Below are 14,379 nucleotides of genomic sequence, written 5' to 3'. Positions count from 1 at the left end.
AACAGGACCTCGTCAGGTCAAGGCTGCCATGCAAAGAGTGTTTTTCTGGCGCGATACATTGCGTCTTATGCTGAGTTATTCCGCATAACTGAACTTCTTTCTAGAACGCCCCTTGTTATGACAGAGCGTTCGCCCCAGCCGTGACAATGCCAGGTTCACATGATACTCCAAGCCACACAACGCCAGCCCATAGCACTCGCCCAATGGCTTTCAAAGAGTTCTTGTACAACACTCAAGTTATGCCTTGTTTTAGAGACATGTTTCTCCGTCCCTGCCAAGGAGGTCCTGGCAGACTACGGGAATATCGGGCGCACAACTGCCCAACGAGACAGTCACCGCGGGTGTAGATGCGCCATCTCACCAGCCTTTCCAACCCTTCACCGGTTCTCGTGTGCCGGCGACGTGGTGGCACATGGCGCTAGGATGGTTAAGGGGGCCGCAGCCTTGGCCCACGTTGGCCAAGCCAATACTTCCTGCGAGGTCGGCAGTTGTGTGGTTTGCCGACTTCCATTTATAATTACACACACGAATACGGTAGCTCTACTCACGGCGGGAGGCCAGAGAGCGACCATCACCTCCATCGCCACATCGTGGCTCCGTCACGAACAACCCCTCAACCATCGCTCACACCTCTCCCGCAGCAGCTAGCAAAACTATTGATTCCGGCTATGGCTCTTGACATCCGTGGGCCCTAAAAGTGAGCTGTGGTAGAGTAGCCATCTCCCCTTCCGGAGCTGTTCCGCCCTACGCCCCATCGAGGATTGGTCGCACAATGCTTACTCCGCTCCCGAGGCCACGCTTCTTTGGTGGTTGACGACTGGCCGGTGAAGGCCGAGAAACCGAAACGGGGCGAGTGAAAGAAGGGTGCCTGCTACGGTTGCTAGGTTCTTTGGTCACCGTCGTTTTCGCCCGCCACTAATTCCGGTTTCCCTTCCCTCCTTCCCCCTCCCTCCTTCAATCCCCTGAGTAGTAGCCTAAGCGATCCTCAATCTGGTCTTGTGAGGTCACGTCCTCCAGCAGATGACAGTTCAGTTCACCGAGCGAGTGATCTCCACCACCCGGAATGGAGGGGGTATGCGCGCGTGTTCCAACATCCCTGGTGTCGTTAGAGACGTCGTGGCATCAGCCTTTTCGTCACGCCGAGCACGTCCACGGACCGGCTCCTTTCACCCCCGCGTCTTCCGGAGGATTGAGTCACGATATCACGGGATGTGGGAAGGGGGAGAGAAAGGAGGGGGGAGGAGCGGAAACATGTTGGATACGAGCTGCGCCCCTTTTTCAACATCGAGAACAGGAAGTCGTCGGTGTCGGCCGTAATGTCTATAAAACGAGGCTCCTCCTCGTCGTCGACTCGTCTCAGGTCCTCTCTCTCGTCCACACCAAGCCAGTCTTGCCTGAGCCACCTTCAACTCATCATCTTCAGTCAAGTCGTTCATTGACATTGCGTCTCTCTTTCTACTGAGTCGGCTTCCAGGCCCTTCACCACAACATGAAGTCCTTCATCAGCGCCGCGGCGATTTTGGTGGCCATTCTCACCCCTAGCGTTGCTGCTGCCCCTCCATCCACCCCTGAGCAGCGCGACCTGCTCGTCCCGATCACGGAGAGGGAGGAGGCAGCCGTGAAGCCTCGCCAGCAGAGCTGCAACACCCCCAGCAACCGGGCGTGCTGGACTGACGGATACGACATCAACACCGACTACGAAGTGGACAGCCCGGACACGGGTGTTGTTCGGCCGGTGAGTGCTCTCGTTCCGCTTCGGCGAGTTGCGCAGATATAATTTAAATACTGCAAACCTAGGCAGGAGCTGACATGCGACAGTACACTCTGACTCTCACCGAAGTCGACAACTGGACTGGACCCGATGGCGTTGTCAAGGAGAAGGTCATGCTGGTTAACAGTACGGCACCCCTTTTTTTTGTCCTAGGATCTGGATGATATGCGTCGTTGCCCCTGAGAGGGAGACTGACCAAGCCTTTGTCTGCAGATAGTATAATTGGTATGTCGCCCTGCCTCCAGCAGCCCCAGCAGCTCTAGAAGCGTTCTGGAGTTAATCAGGCATGCTGACCGGGGCCAACCCACCATAGGACCAACAATCTTTGCGGACTGGGGCGACACGATCCAGGTAACGGTCATCAACAACCTCGAGACCAACGGGTATGTCTGCTGCTTGCTCTCTTGCTCGACTCCTCCGCGCTAATAATAATATCAACTCGTGTGAACGAAAACAGCACGTCGATCCACTGGCACGGACTGCACCAGAAGGGCACCAACCTGCACGACGGCGCCAACGGCATCACCGAGTGCCCGATCCCGCCCAAGGGAGGGAGGAAGGTGTACCGGTTCAGGGCTCAGCAGTACGGGACGAGCTGGTACCACTCGCACTTCTCGGCCCAGTACGGCAACGGCGTGGTCGGAACTATTCAGATCAACGGGCCGGCCTCGCTGCCGTACGACACGGACCTGGGCGTGTTCCCCATCAGCGACTACTACTACAGCTCGGCCGACGAGCTGGTGCACCTCACCAAGAACTCGGGCGCGCCCTTCAGCGACAACGTCCTGTTCAACGGCACGGCCAAGCACCCGGAGACGGGCGAGGGCGAGTACGCCAACGTGACGCTCACCCCGGGCCGGCGGCACCGCCTGCGCCTGATCAACACGTCGGTCGAGAACCACTTCCAGGTCTCGCTCGTCAACCACACCATGACCATCATCGCCGCCGACATGGTGCCCGTCAACGCCATGACGGTCGACAGCCTCTTCCTCGGCGTCGGCCAGCGCTACGACGTCGTCATCGACGCCAGCCGAACGCCCGGGAACTACTGGTTGAACGTCACCTTTGGCGGCGGCCTGCTCTGCGGCGGCTCCAGGAATCCCTACCCGGCCGCCATCTTCCACTACGCCGGCGCCCCCGGCGGCCCGCCCACGGACGAGGGCAAGCCCCCGGCCGACCACAACTGCCTGGACCTCCCCAACCTCAAGCCCGTCGTGGCCCGCGACGTGCCCCTGAGCGGCTTCGCCAAGCGGCCCGACAACACGCTCGACGTCACCCTCGACACCACGGGCACGCCCCTGTTCGTCTGGAAGGTCAACGGCAGCGCCATCGACATCGACTGGGGCAAGCCCGTCGTCGACTACGTCCTCACGCAGAACACCAGCTTCCCACCCGAGTACAACATTGTCGAGGTGAACGGAGCTAATCAGGTAAGAAAAGGGGTAAGAAAAGGAGCGCAGGGCTGCTGCTGCTGCTGCGAGGGGAACTAATTAATTAATTAATAATAACTGCACCTTGCTCCCCTCCTGTTCTTCCTTGCCTCCCAACACCTCCCCCCCCCCCCCCCCCCCCCCCCCCCCCCCCCCCCCCCCCCCCCCCTCCCCCCCCCCCCCCCCCCCCCCCCCCCCCCCCCCCCCTAATTCGCTTTACTTAAAGGCTGATCAAGACTGACCGAGCCCCCTTTTTGCAGTGGTCGTACTGGTTGATTGAGAACGACCCGGGTGCACCTTTCACCCTACCGCATCCGATGCACCTGCACGTAAGTTGGATATTAATTAATAATTACATTAATTACAATAAGAAGCAACGAAAACGAGATCATAAAATTTAACTACTAAAAAAAAAAAAAAAAAACAGGGCCACGACTTTTACGTGCTGGGCCGCTCGCCCGACGAGTCGCCGGCAGCCAACGAGCGGTACGTGTTCGATCCGGCGCGGGACCGGGGCCTGCTGAGCGGGGCCAACCCGGTGCGGCGGGACGTGACGATGCTGCCGGCGTTCGGGTGGGTGGTGCTGGCCTTCCGCGCCGACAACCCGGGCGCCTGGCTGTTCCACTGCCACATCGCCTGGCACGTCTCGGGCGGCCTGAGCGTCGTCTACCTCGAGCGCGCCGACGACCTGCGCGAGGCCGTCCCGGACGCCGACGCCGACGACCTCGACCGCCTCTGCGCCGACTGGCGCCGCTACTGGCCCACCAACCCCTACCCCAAGACCGACTCGGGCCTCAAGCACCGCTGGGTCGAGGAGGGCGAGTGGCTGGTCACGGCGTGAGCGAGGGAGGAAAAGGAAACAAAGTGAGTTTTTTTTTTTTTTTTTTGTGGGGGGAGGGGGAGCTGATGAAGAACGGCAGTTTGGACTCGGGCTCGGGTGCCGAAGAGTCCGGTTCGCCGCCGCTTAGGGCCATGCAGCTCGGAGACTGGATGATGGACATCTCGGAACTAGCACAAGATGTGTGGTATTAGTTAGAGTCGAGCAGAGCAGTGTCCAAACATTACAAATAGTGAATTCAGTTACTTCAGCCTCCCCAGTGTATCCAAGAAATGCTATGCTGACAACGGTATAGTCGACCAAACCCTGCTAATCACAAAGCGCGAAGGTGTTCCATCTATATACAAGAAGCTCTAACCCAGAATATGAGAACAAGGCGCAAGCATAGACGTTCCGAGCTCCGCCCCTCTGTTGCTTAATATTAGATTCATGATCCCGCGACAGGCGAGGAACCCACCCCGCCACGTCCAAACCGATCCCCGTTTGCCGGCGTATCCGGACTCGGGCTCGATACGACTGACACATTTCCACCACCATATCCCCCACGGCTAATAGTATACTGCTTCTGCTGCTGCTGCTGCTGCTGCTGCTACTACTGTTGAGCATGATGCCTCCCAGCACCACCCGCACTTGCAGGCGTGAGCGTGACCGCACTCAGCGGACTGACCAGATCCTCCAGACCTTCCTCGCCTACACTACTAGGAGTGCCAATGAAAGGGCCGCCGCCGGCGGCACCGCGCATTAACGGGGTATTCGAGAGCGCAACACGCATGTTCCCCGGCGCCTTCGCGACATAGGCCGCGTCGATCGCGCCCGGTAATGGGCCCAGTGTGTCCCGGTCGCGATCCTTCTGCCCGTCCCACTCCATCTCGCCATTCTTGATCTCGCTCCGAACCGGAGGCGCCCCGGCCATGGTCCCCGCGTTTGCAACGCCGCCCCCATTACCGGCCAGCGTCATGGCGAGCGTCGCGTCGGTGCTCGCGTTCGCGCTGCTCGCGGTGCTGCCCTCAGTCATGCTATCCGGCTCGCCGAACACGATGCCGATGCCGTGTTGGGTAGGAGGATTGGACTGGCGGAATACAGGTTGAGAGGCGGGGGCCGGGGGGCCCGCCGATGAGGTGTCGCCGTCTATCCCGTCCAGAGACTCGGTCTCTTCGGCGATGGGCTCGAACGCTGGGAGGTTGGGAAGTTGCGGCGCGACCGAGGGGACCTGCAGGCCCGGGCTCGAGTTGCTTGTGCTCGGCGTCGTGCGCGGGGTGGCGGTGCCCGAAGAGTTGTTGGGGCTGACGCTGGCGATGATCTTGGGTGAAAGAGGGGAGAGATCGGCGACCATGGCCGAGGCCAGACCGATGGCGACCGGGGAGGTCGGGGTTGGCGGTGGTTGAGACTGAGCTGGATGTCGAATCACGGCGGCTGTGCTGTGATTGCTGTTGTTGCTTGGTGGGGAGGCTGTTCGGGCGACGGTGCTGGCAAAACGGCGGATGCGGCTGCTGAAGGAGGGCGTCGGGATAGAGATACTCCCGCTTGGTTTCCTCTTGTGGGATTGATGAGACGGCGGTTTCGCCGTCCAGGCCCCCCTTTCTGTCTCCTTGCCCTTCTGGGACTCTTTGGCGGACAAGGCCTTAAGCTTGGTCGCAATGAGCTCAAACTGCTTCAGCATGGTCGGGTTCTCGACAATCTCCTCCATGGTGACTTGAAGACTAGCGTCGGCTCCCGGGTGCTGAAGTCTTGGCAGCTCGGTGTTGAGCTGCTCCGTGATCTGGGCCGCCGGAATGAGGCTACCCCAGAGATCGAAGAAGGCGGCGTTGTGGATCTGGGATTCGGGAACGCCCAGTGCTCTAGGGTTGAGAATCGAGGTCCAAGTATCCTGAATGATTGTCTGGACGGCTTCCACCTGTTCGTTGCTCAGAGAGTTCATTACACTTTCTGCTAACTCCACATCTTCCCCGTGCGCAGCCTTCGGCGGGAGCGGGATCCGCTTGATCATGTTCCGGTACTGATACCCGCATGGGATGACGGGCTGCATGATGCTAACGCTGGTGAGCAGGCTGATGGTTGAGCAGAGCATGCGGAGCGCGTGTTCGGCAAACTTCTCGGGAATGCGGTCGGCGCAGAACGTGATGGAGATTTCGACGCGATCCGGCGGACGCACCAGAGACCTCACAAACATATCCGGCACGTCCTGCGCGCTGGACTCGTGGATGGTGAACTTGCAAGAGGCAGAGCCGAGGTGGAACGATTTCGGCTCGGAAGGGTTGATGGCCGTGTCTTCGTACTGGTGCTGCACCAGCGTGCTGAATCGAGTCCAGTAGGGCCATGGCGTGCACTTCTCCACGATGGTCAGGGTGCCGAGATTCTCGAAAGGAATGCCGGACATGCGCTGTGCGTGGATGTACTGGAGAAGGTTCAGCGGCGTCAGCGGGGTGTCCGGAAACTGGACCCGGACTGGGGTGGCGTTGACGGTCGGCCCCATAACGCCGGCAACCGATTGCCCGCCGGGAAGTCTGATGTGGCGGCCGTCGACAAGTTCACCGAAAACAACATCGGAGGAGGCGGAAAGATTTGCGAGGACCATCGCCCAGGCTCCCTTGAGGACGGTTTCAAAGGAGATGCCGAGGCTGGAGAGCGATCCCAGCGAGATCGCAGGGTTGCGAATCGTCTGAACGTTTGTCGACATCGGGTACGGCTGCGGGTGAGCCACGACCTGCGTGACCGCCGAGCCCTCAAGCAGCGCCCGCCAGTACTCTTCCGCTCCGAGCGAGTTGGCGGCTTGGGTGGTGCGCACGAAGTCGCAGTACGTCGGACGCCGAGGCGGCTTCTGAGAGCCATCGTATAGTCGCTTGAGATCCTTGACCAATAGGGCAACCGAGAGATCGTCGTACTGAGCCTTGGACAGCCGGAGGATGAGAATTGACTGCTTGCCACCGTCGAGGAACATGAACTTAGTGACGGGATTCTCGAACCGGATACGCGTGCTCTGGTCCTTCTTGATCTCCTTGTCCAGCATGTTGGCAAGCCGCCGTGTTTGGCAGTGTTGCCGGGTGAATTCGATGCTGTTAGACCTGATAACGGCCTGGTATACTCGGCGATTATGCGGCACGAAGGCGGTGCGAAGGATGGGGTGTATAGACACCAGGGTCTTGCAAGCATCTTCCAACTTCTTGGAGTCGACGGCCCCGGTGAAATTGAAGACTAAGTAGTTGATGTTCGTACGACCCCCTAGCATGCCGGTCTCGATGTACCGTATTTGGGCCGACGAGGCCTCGGCCGCGTCGGCGATCACGCTCGCGTCGACTCCAACACCCGGAGCAATGACTTTCTCAATGAAGACTTCCTTGATCGCGTTAGGTGGCAAGGGTATGGGCGACGGTGTTGTCGCCGGCGGAGCGGGAGAGGTGCCTTGTTCCTGCGGGGCGTGCGGAGAGTCGACGGTGGTGACCGCCTGGCTGAGCTCGGCCAGGGTAACGTTTCGCAAGATGTCAGCGATCGATACGGAGATCCCCTGCTGTCGGCAAACGGCCACCAACTGCGCGGCGACTATGTTATCTCCACCGAGACTGAAGAAGCTGTCAAAGGTTGAGATCTTGGCCTCCTCGACGCCCAACACTCGCGCCCATATAGCCCGCATCTTCTCCTCGCTCTGTGTCAATGGCAAAGGCTTCAGATGCTGGAAATTTGCTGTATTCGGCACCTTAGCAAGCCCAACAAGATCCTCCTTAGTCAGGCCGGCGATCATTTTGAGCAGCCGTCGCCGGTTGACCTTGAGTGACGGCGTGATGGGAAGGTGTTTGACGGGGACGAATGCCGAAGGTATCATGGATTGCGGGAATCTGTTCTTGAGCCCGAGTTCAGCGAGCTGCTTCGCCAGGGCGAGCTGCTCCTTTGTTGTTGGGCTCAGCGACGAAAGAGTCTCCTCGTTGCCCAGACGGTCACCGAGCTCGATGAAGGCGGTGAGCACGGTGTCGTTCTTGGCTTTGCCACGGAAGATGACGTTCTCGACGACGACATCAACGCCTTGTCCGAGGCAACGGCGCAGGTACTGCTCAATCTCTGTGAGGTTGACAACCCTGCCATCCTTGCCATTATCGTCGTGCGAACTCGAGATGAACTCCATCAGCCCCCTCTCGGTGTACCTTACCCGATGCCCAGTCTTGAAATACCGCGTCTTGCCTTCGGCCGCGGGCCCCAGCGGTGACAGAGGGGCCATGGTCGACTCCCTGTTCGGGTACGGGACCCCTATGGTCGGTCCTTCAACGACCAATTCACCAACCGCGCCAACAGGCACGCGCTTCTTGTGATCCTCTGGATTCACAATCAACAGGTTCCCAGCAAAGGGCCAGCCAATGCTCTTGAAGTGGTGGGGTCCGAGCGCTTCGACGAAGGCAATGCCCAGAGGGCACACATCCTGAGGGCCGTACGCCAAGATCACATTCACCTTGCCATGCCAAATGTTGTAGGTGTCCTCATCAAGCCCCCGGGTCCGGAAACACACCACCTGGAGCGAGGGGAGCAGCATTGGGTCCACTTTTCTAGACAGCAGCGGCGTCATGTACGACCAGTTGACCTGCATCCTGTTGACGGCGGCAGAGAAATCTTGCAACCTCTCTACCGCAGAAGGAATGCAGACACAGCCGCCATGGCTTAGGGTCGTGAAGATCTCAGTAATGCAGATGTCCACATTGAACGATGAAAGCTGCATCACCCGGCTGAGAGGCGAGATCCTCGCGGCGTGGCCCTGCCCTTCTAGGGCAGTTGACAAGGCTGCGTGGCTGAAGGTGATTCCCTTGGCGTCGGTTGACGATGCCGGCACGAAGAAGACGCAGGCCGGGTCACCCGGCGTGGCCATGGAGGTCAGAGGCCCTTGACCTCGCGGCAGAACGTTCATTAGTTCGTCTGTGAGAATAACGACACGGTCGAAGAGGTTTCCAAGGACAGGGGCGGCACGCTCTGAGGAAATGGCCACTCGAGAGTTGAGGCGCTCAAAGATGGGTTGGATCATGCCGAGTTCCAGTGAGTCGACGGGAACAAACGCCGCGCCGGACCTGGGGTACTAGATGTTAGCCGTGGGTTCTTTGATCGAGAGTGTCCCCGGGGGGGTGGGGGGAGAGGTCTTACTTCAGCACGGCGATCATGGCAACAGGGGCGAGCTTGCACTTGTCCATTACGACGGGAACGACCGAATGTGGGCCAACCCCGACATCGACGAGGTGATGAGCCAGCCTGGTTGCCTCCTCTTCGAGCTCGAGATACGTAAACGATCCGTCCCAAGAACAGATGGCCTGCGACGATGGTTGCATTTTGGCCTGTCGGGAGATGAGGTCATGGACCACGGATTGTACCGGCTCCTTAAACTGGGGAGGTGACTCGGCCTCCCAAGCAAGAATTTGGGCATAGTCCCTGTCGCTGAAGAGGTCGACCAAGCCGATGGCAGCATTAGGGGAAGAGAGAATCGCGCGGATAGCTTTTCCAAAGGTGTTTGCCACGTTGACGGACTGCTCCGGGGACATGACCCGCTGTCCAATATCCACAATTAGTTTGCCGGCGGTGAAGCGCGTGTTGACAACAACGTCCACATCAAAGGTCTGCTGCAGCGAGATGGGCTTCAGCTCGAAGCTGGTTCGCGTAGTGAATTTGCTGTTCAGACCGGCTGGCTCTTCTGTGAAGGTTAAGCACGAGTTGAACAGGCGGTCCCCGCCTTTCATGCCCATGGCATGTTGGAGTTCGGCCAAGGTGAAGTGCTGGTGAGGGAGACAGGTAACGAGATGCTCCTCAACCATGCGCAATGCCGCGGCGATCGTGCTGTACGTCGCTAGTTCGTAGTTGCAAGCCACCGTGTTTGAGAAGGACCCCACGGCATGCCGCATTCCGAGTATCGAATCGTCGCGGCCAAGGGTTTGAAACCCGAAGCAGACGAGATTCGAGCCGGTGAAGCATCGCAAAACGAGGGCCCATGCGAGCCGTAGAATGGCGTCGACGGTGGATTTATGAGTCCGGGCAAACCCGGATAATTGGTACGATGTGATGTCAAGTTCGACGCCGGTGTTGACGAACCCCAGCTCGCCGGGCAGAACGGTAAGTCGTGGAAATAGGCAAGGAGGGGCGCCCTTCAACTTCTCCCTCCAGAAAGCCAGGCTGCTTTCTTGCCGGACCATCTTGAGAAAGTAGAGATAATGAGGGTAAGAGAACTGGTCGGGCTCGGTGATGGCCCGTTCTGTCGCGTACGCTCGCCGCAAATCATGGAGGAGTAGGTGGATGCTCAAAGACTGCAACCGGTTAGCCGCGAACAACGACAGACTCCTAGGAGGAGGTGAACTAACATCACAAAGCGCCGTGCTGATATCGAGCTTGACCAATGTCCTCGTGGGCGCCTTGCAGACAGTGAGTCTGTGTAGTGGTTTGCTCGGGGTCGGCCGGAGATTCGGCAGGTTGCTCAGCTCGTACACGGGGTCTTCGGCGGGCGCGGTGTCGATAAACAGCATCTCGGGCGAGCTTCTGCGGAGGATGACCATATCCCAAAGACCGGTTTCGGTGACGCTCTCGGTAAAGACGGTTCTCAATGCCGCATGTCTCATGGTGACCTGTGTCCACGCGGTGCATATCCTGGAAATGTCAATGGGATCGCCATTGGGGGACGCAAACTCGTAGACGGCGTGCAAGTAACACGTATCCGGCCGCTGCGCCTGGCTAATCAGGATGCTCTGCTGAACGGCAGTGACCGGATAGATCGTCTCGACGTCTCGAACGCTGGCAAGCTGAAGGGTGGCGACACGGTCTTTATTGAACTTGTCGAGGCCTTCGTAGGTCACGTCGAGGTGCGGAACGTCTGCCTGGGTCAGTTCCTGGGGGTGGTATCGCAGCCGGCCGATGGCCTCGAGCAAGAGGTGTTCGTAGTTCTGCACCCATTGCTTGATCCGCGCTTGGTCCTTGGAGAAGCGGTTGTACAAGAACTTGACCTTGGCGCTTCCTTGGTCAACCATGGCGCTGATCTCAAACAGCGCAATTCGGCCAACATTGGGTCCGATATCTGAGGTGGGTGATGCTAACGTGCTGCCGGGAACAGCAAGCTGCTCCAATACCCCGTTGTCCCGCTCGAGATGTTGCAAGGAGCCGGCATAGCTGAAAATGATCTCGAAAGGCCAGTCTTTTGCGACCAGGTCATCCCTGTCGTAGTGGTAAAACCTCGAGGCAAAGTACTGGGCACCGCGTGCGGGAATAGACCGCCGCGTATCCTTCAGATGGCGAAGGACGTTGATGAAGTCGTCCGCTGGCTCGGCCTTGATACTGACGGGACAGAGCGAGGTGAACCAGCCCACCGTTTCGGAAACGTCTATGTCCGGGTTCATCGGGTCTCTCCCGTGCTCCTGGTTCCAGACAACGGGCACGGGTCTATCATGGAAGGTCTGGGCAAATGAGAGCACGAGCGCAGCCAAGTAAATGTCGACCGAGTCGGTCTTGAAAACCTGGTTGCAAGAGCTCTGAAGGATCGTCGTGATCTCATTGCTCAGCGAGAAACCGATCTCGGCTGCGTCTCCGTACGTATTCGGAGTGTCCTGAAGGCCCCAGTAGGCGTAGTCGCCCGGCTGGAGGGCGAAAGGAAGCAAGGAGCCGGGATCCGGGCCCAGAGCCTCGGCCTTCTGGAGGTCTACCCACTTGTTGAAGGGCATTGACCTTTGGGAAAGAAGACTTCCGTGCTCCAGCAGCTCGTCGAGGTCGTGGATGATGGTCCGCCATGAAGGGAGGTCCACGGCGAGGTGGTGGGCAACGAGGTACACTAACTGTTGCCCATCATTAGTGGTGAGGTAGTCCACCGCAAATACGGGCCCGGTCTCAACGTTGATCGACATTTGTGTGCGCTCAATGATGTTCTCCAACTCAAGCTCGGATTGGACTGCACTGTGGCTCAAGGTGTAGGAGCCGGCGACGTCGGGCAGGATTCTCTGCACCCACCCGTTTAGACCCCGGCCAAAGCGGGATCTGAGCATGGGGTGGTGAGCGACAACGGCCTCAATGGCAGCCGATATGTCACCAAAAGAGAAGAGCTTCTTCAACCGCAGCAGCAGACTCTGATTAAAGCGATAGCTACCGTCCAGGACGGGCCGCCGCTTCAGGTCGCCGCCCATGGCCGTGTCGAAATAGAGATGTTGCATCGGCGAGAGATCGAAACAGTCTGTTGTCTCCTCGTCCCACTTATGTGCCAGGCCGCCCCGAGATGCCGCAATAGCGGCGAGCTCGGCCAATGTCATGGATCCCAGGGCCTCGGAGGTGTTGATGTAGATGGATTCGTGCTTGCACCGAGCGGCCAATTCCATAGCCGTCATCTCGTCGCCGCCAAGCTGAGTGAAGGAGAAGTTGACGCCAATCTGCCCTTGCGGGATATCCAACACCTTACTGACCAGCCTCTGTATTGATTTCTCCATTTCTGTCTCCGGGCTTTGCAGACACTCCTGGTGCTCCAAGCTCAGCGCTTGGTGGTAGACGTTCTCGTTCATGTTTTGGGCCCAGGTCCGCAATCGCCGCAAGTCGATATCACCAGCCTCGGTGAGGGGCATTCCGTCCAAAACGATCCAGACATCCGGTATGGCTTCGGGGGCAAGAAGGGTCTCCGCAGCGCGTTTGAGGTGGGCCACCTGGGTTCCCGCAAAGAGGGCGTGCGACTGCGGTATGAGGTTGATCGCTGCCGGGGTTCGCGGAGTCGTCTGGGCGCTCGAAAGCGTCAGGAGGGCGACCAGTTTCCCATCGAGGGGGCCTGCCTTTGGCCGTATCGTGACTATCCTCCCAACCTCGCCCTCTGTCCCCAGCGCCTGTTCAATGTCTGTTCTGTTCGCCCGGCCCGGTGTCGGCAGCTGCCCGTCTTTCGGTTCGGGCATGATGGACATGCGACTCGCTCGGTGGATCTCGAGTGGTGCGATCATGACGGGCTCGACGGCGTCGGTCGCGGAGGGTCGGTTCTGCGGGGCGCAGGGCGTGATGCATGTCTGCAGTTCGGCGAGCGTCGAGCACCGTAGGATATCCTTGACCTTTACGTCCATCCCGGCAGCCATGCAAGCCTTCCTCAGCGCAACCGCAAGCTGCTCGTTTCCTCCCAGGTCCCGAAACGACTCATGTGGAAGAACCTTGTCCGTGCTAATGCCAAGTACTTTGGAAACCAGGACCAACAGGCGCGCCTCGGTGGTTTCTTCTTCCAACAACAACCAGGACGTCGAAGCATCGATGGGCGGGGCGGGCCTTGGAGCGGCGGCCATGGCGACAGGCGCCCCGGAAGAGGGGGCTGACGAGGGAATACACCAAGGAAAAAAAAAAAAAAATAGCTAACAGCAAAAACAACAAGTCCTAACGCCGGATGGGTATCTCGAACAAAGGAGAGCGAAGCTGGGGGCCCTCAGGCACTGGGCCGCATGGCGCAGCAGGGAGCGGCTGTTGGCACGAGGTTCGCGGTTGGGCTGCACATGGGTCCCTGCCCGGTCTCAAACCGTCCGGGATTTTGGAACTCGAGCCAGCAGGTTGGCGCGGGTTGGCGCGTGCCGTCGGGACTGAAAAAGCGCCACAACCGAGTGTTCAGAAACCACAGGCGGAGCGAGAGTTGCGAAGCGAGGAACCGGTCGACATGGAGCGCCAGGCACCGAGGCAGATGCGCAGAGTGTGCGGATTGATTACTATGTACTCTGTAATCCGTACAAGCAGCCAGCTTTGTCGAGGTCGATGGCCGCGCCCGCGCCGCTCTTGGTGACAACGCCGACGCTCTAGTGTAGCACTGTGCCTTTGCAGAAGGAGCCCTGAGTGGTGGTACAGAGCCCCGTCATCAGCGTCTAAGAGCCAATCAGAACCCGGTAAGGCTAAGCTCAGCCCCTGGCCTGCAGAACAACCCATGGTGGATCGCCCGATCTGGGCAGCACATGCCGCAGCAGGAGGATGAAAGGTGCGGAAACGACAGGGATGCAGAGAGCAAGCTTGCCTGGGAACGAAGGTTGCAGCTTACCAGAGGGACCCGTGTAATGGGTAACCGCAAAAAGATGGGACGAAAAGATTCCATCCCAATACCGCTGGCATGGTTCAATGGGCCTGCCTACCCCATTCCGCTAACCAGCCACCGCAACTCACCGACTTGCATGTCCACCTGTCGAGCCCCGATCGGGCACTCTTGCAGTTACATTCGGCTCACCAGTTGTGTAGTCGGCGTGTGACTAGGGTGTCGGCGCGTGGTGGTCCATTACCCGAGGTAGATTCTAAGCTACGCGAAACTCGCAGCCTGCAATCAATCTCTCGCCGAATCTCAAAAAAAAAAAAAAAAAAAAAAAAAATGTTGAGCTGAGATCCTGTCAGATGCAAATCGTGGCTGAGTT

At 58.9% G+C, this 14,379-nt stretch overlaps 2 protein-coding genes across 2 annotated transcripts; one reads left to right on the top strand and one right to left on the bottom strand.

The window, feature by feature from the left end:
* Positions 1 to 1,408: 1,408 nt before the first annotated feature.
* On the top strand, positions 1,409 to 4,482 carry P884DRAFT_307215 (extracellular laccase, lcc1). The gene is made up of 8 exons (XM_069445127.1): positions 1,409 to 1,735; positions 1,819 to 1,897; positions 1,985 to 1,996; positions 2,085 to 2,154; positions 2,229 to 3,201; positions 3,438 to 3,530; positions 3,629 to 4,038; positions 4,122 to 4,482. The coding sequence occupies exons 1-8, from the start codon at positions 1,490 to 1,492 to the stop codon at positions 4,231 to 4,233; spliced, it is 1,995 nt and encodes a 664-aa protein (XP_069297537.1). The 5' UTR covers positions 1,409 to 1,489; the 3' UTR covers positions 4,234 to 4,482.
* Positions 4,233 to 13,352, bottom strand: P884DRAFT_223793 (non-ribosomal peptide synthetase). The gene is made up of 3 exons (XM_069439570.1): positions 10,357 to 13,352; positions 9,155 to 10,302; positions 4,233 to 9,081 (listed from the first exon to the last, which is right to left on the bottom strand). Exons 1-3 carry the CDS (start codon positions 13,279 to 13,281, stop codon positions 4,632 to 4,634), a joined length of 8,523 nt encoding a protein of 2,840 aa, XP_069297536.1. The 5' UTR covers positions 13,282 to 13,352; the 3' UTR covers positions 4,233 to 4,631.
* Positions 13,353 to 14,379: the final 1,027 nt, after the last annotated feature.

Source organism: Thermothelomyces heterothallicus (genome assembly GCF_042370625.1).
Source record: "Thermothelomyces heterothallicus CBS 202.75 unplaced genomic scaffold P884_scaffold_11, whole genome shotgun sequence".
Lineage (NCBI taxonomy): Eukaryota > Fungi > Ascomycota > Sordariomycetes > Sordariales > Chaetomiaceae > Thermothelomyces > Thermothelomyces heterothallicus.
This window is presented reverse-complemented; position numbering and strand designations above follow the sequence as displayed.

Excerpts from the sequence above, each read along its gene's own strand:
- P884DRAFT_307215 (XM_069445127.1), top strand. The coding sequence starts at position 1,490 with ATGAAGTCCTTCATCAGCGCCGCGGCGATTTTGGTGGCCATTCTCACC. Across the intron at positions 3,202-3,437 it reads AGGTGAACGGAGCTAATCAG|ACTGACCGAGCCCCCTTTTT; the intron begins GTAAGAAAAGGG and ends AGGCTGATCAAG. Across the intron at positions 3,531-3,628 it reads CGCATCCGATGCACCTGCAC|GGCCACGACTTTTACGTGCT; the intron begins GTAAGTTGGATA and ends AAAAAAAAACAG.
- P884DRAFT_223793 (XM_069439570.1), bottom strand. The coding sequence starts at position 13,281 with ATGGCCGCCGCTCCAAGGCCCGCCCCGCCCATCGATGCTTCGACGTCC. Across the intron at positions 10,303-10,356 it reads TCAGCACGGCGCTTTGTGAT|TCTTTGAGCATCCACCTACT; the intron begins GTTAGTTCACCT and ends AACCGGTTGCAG. Across the intron at positions 9,082-9,154 it reads GCCATGATCGCCGTGCTGAA|GTCCGGCGCGGCGTTTGTTC; the intron begins GTAAGACCTCTC and ends CTAGTACCCCAG.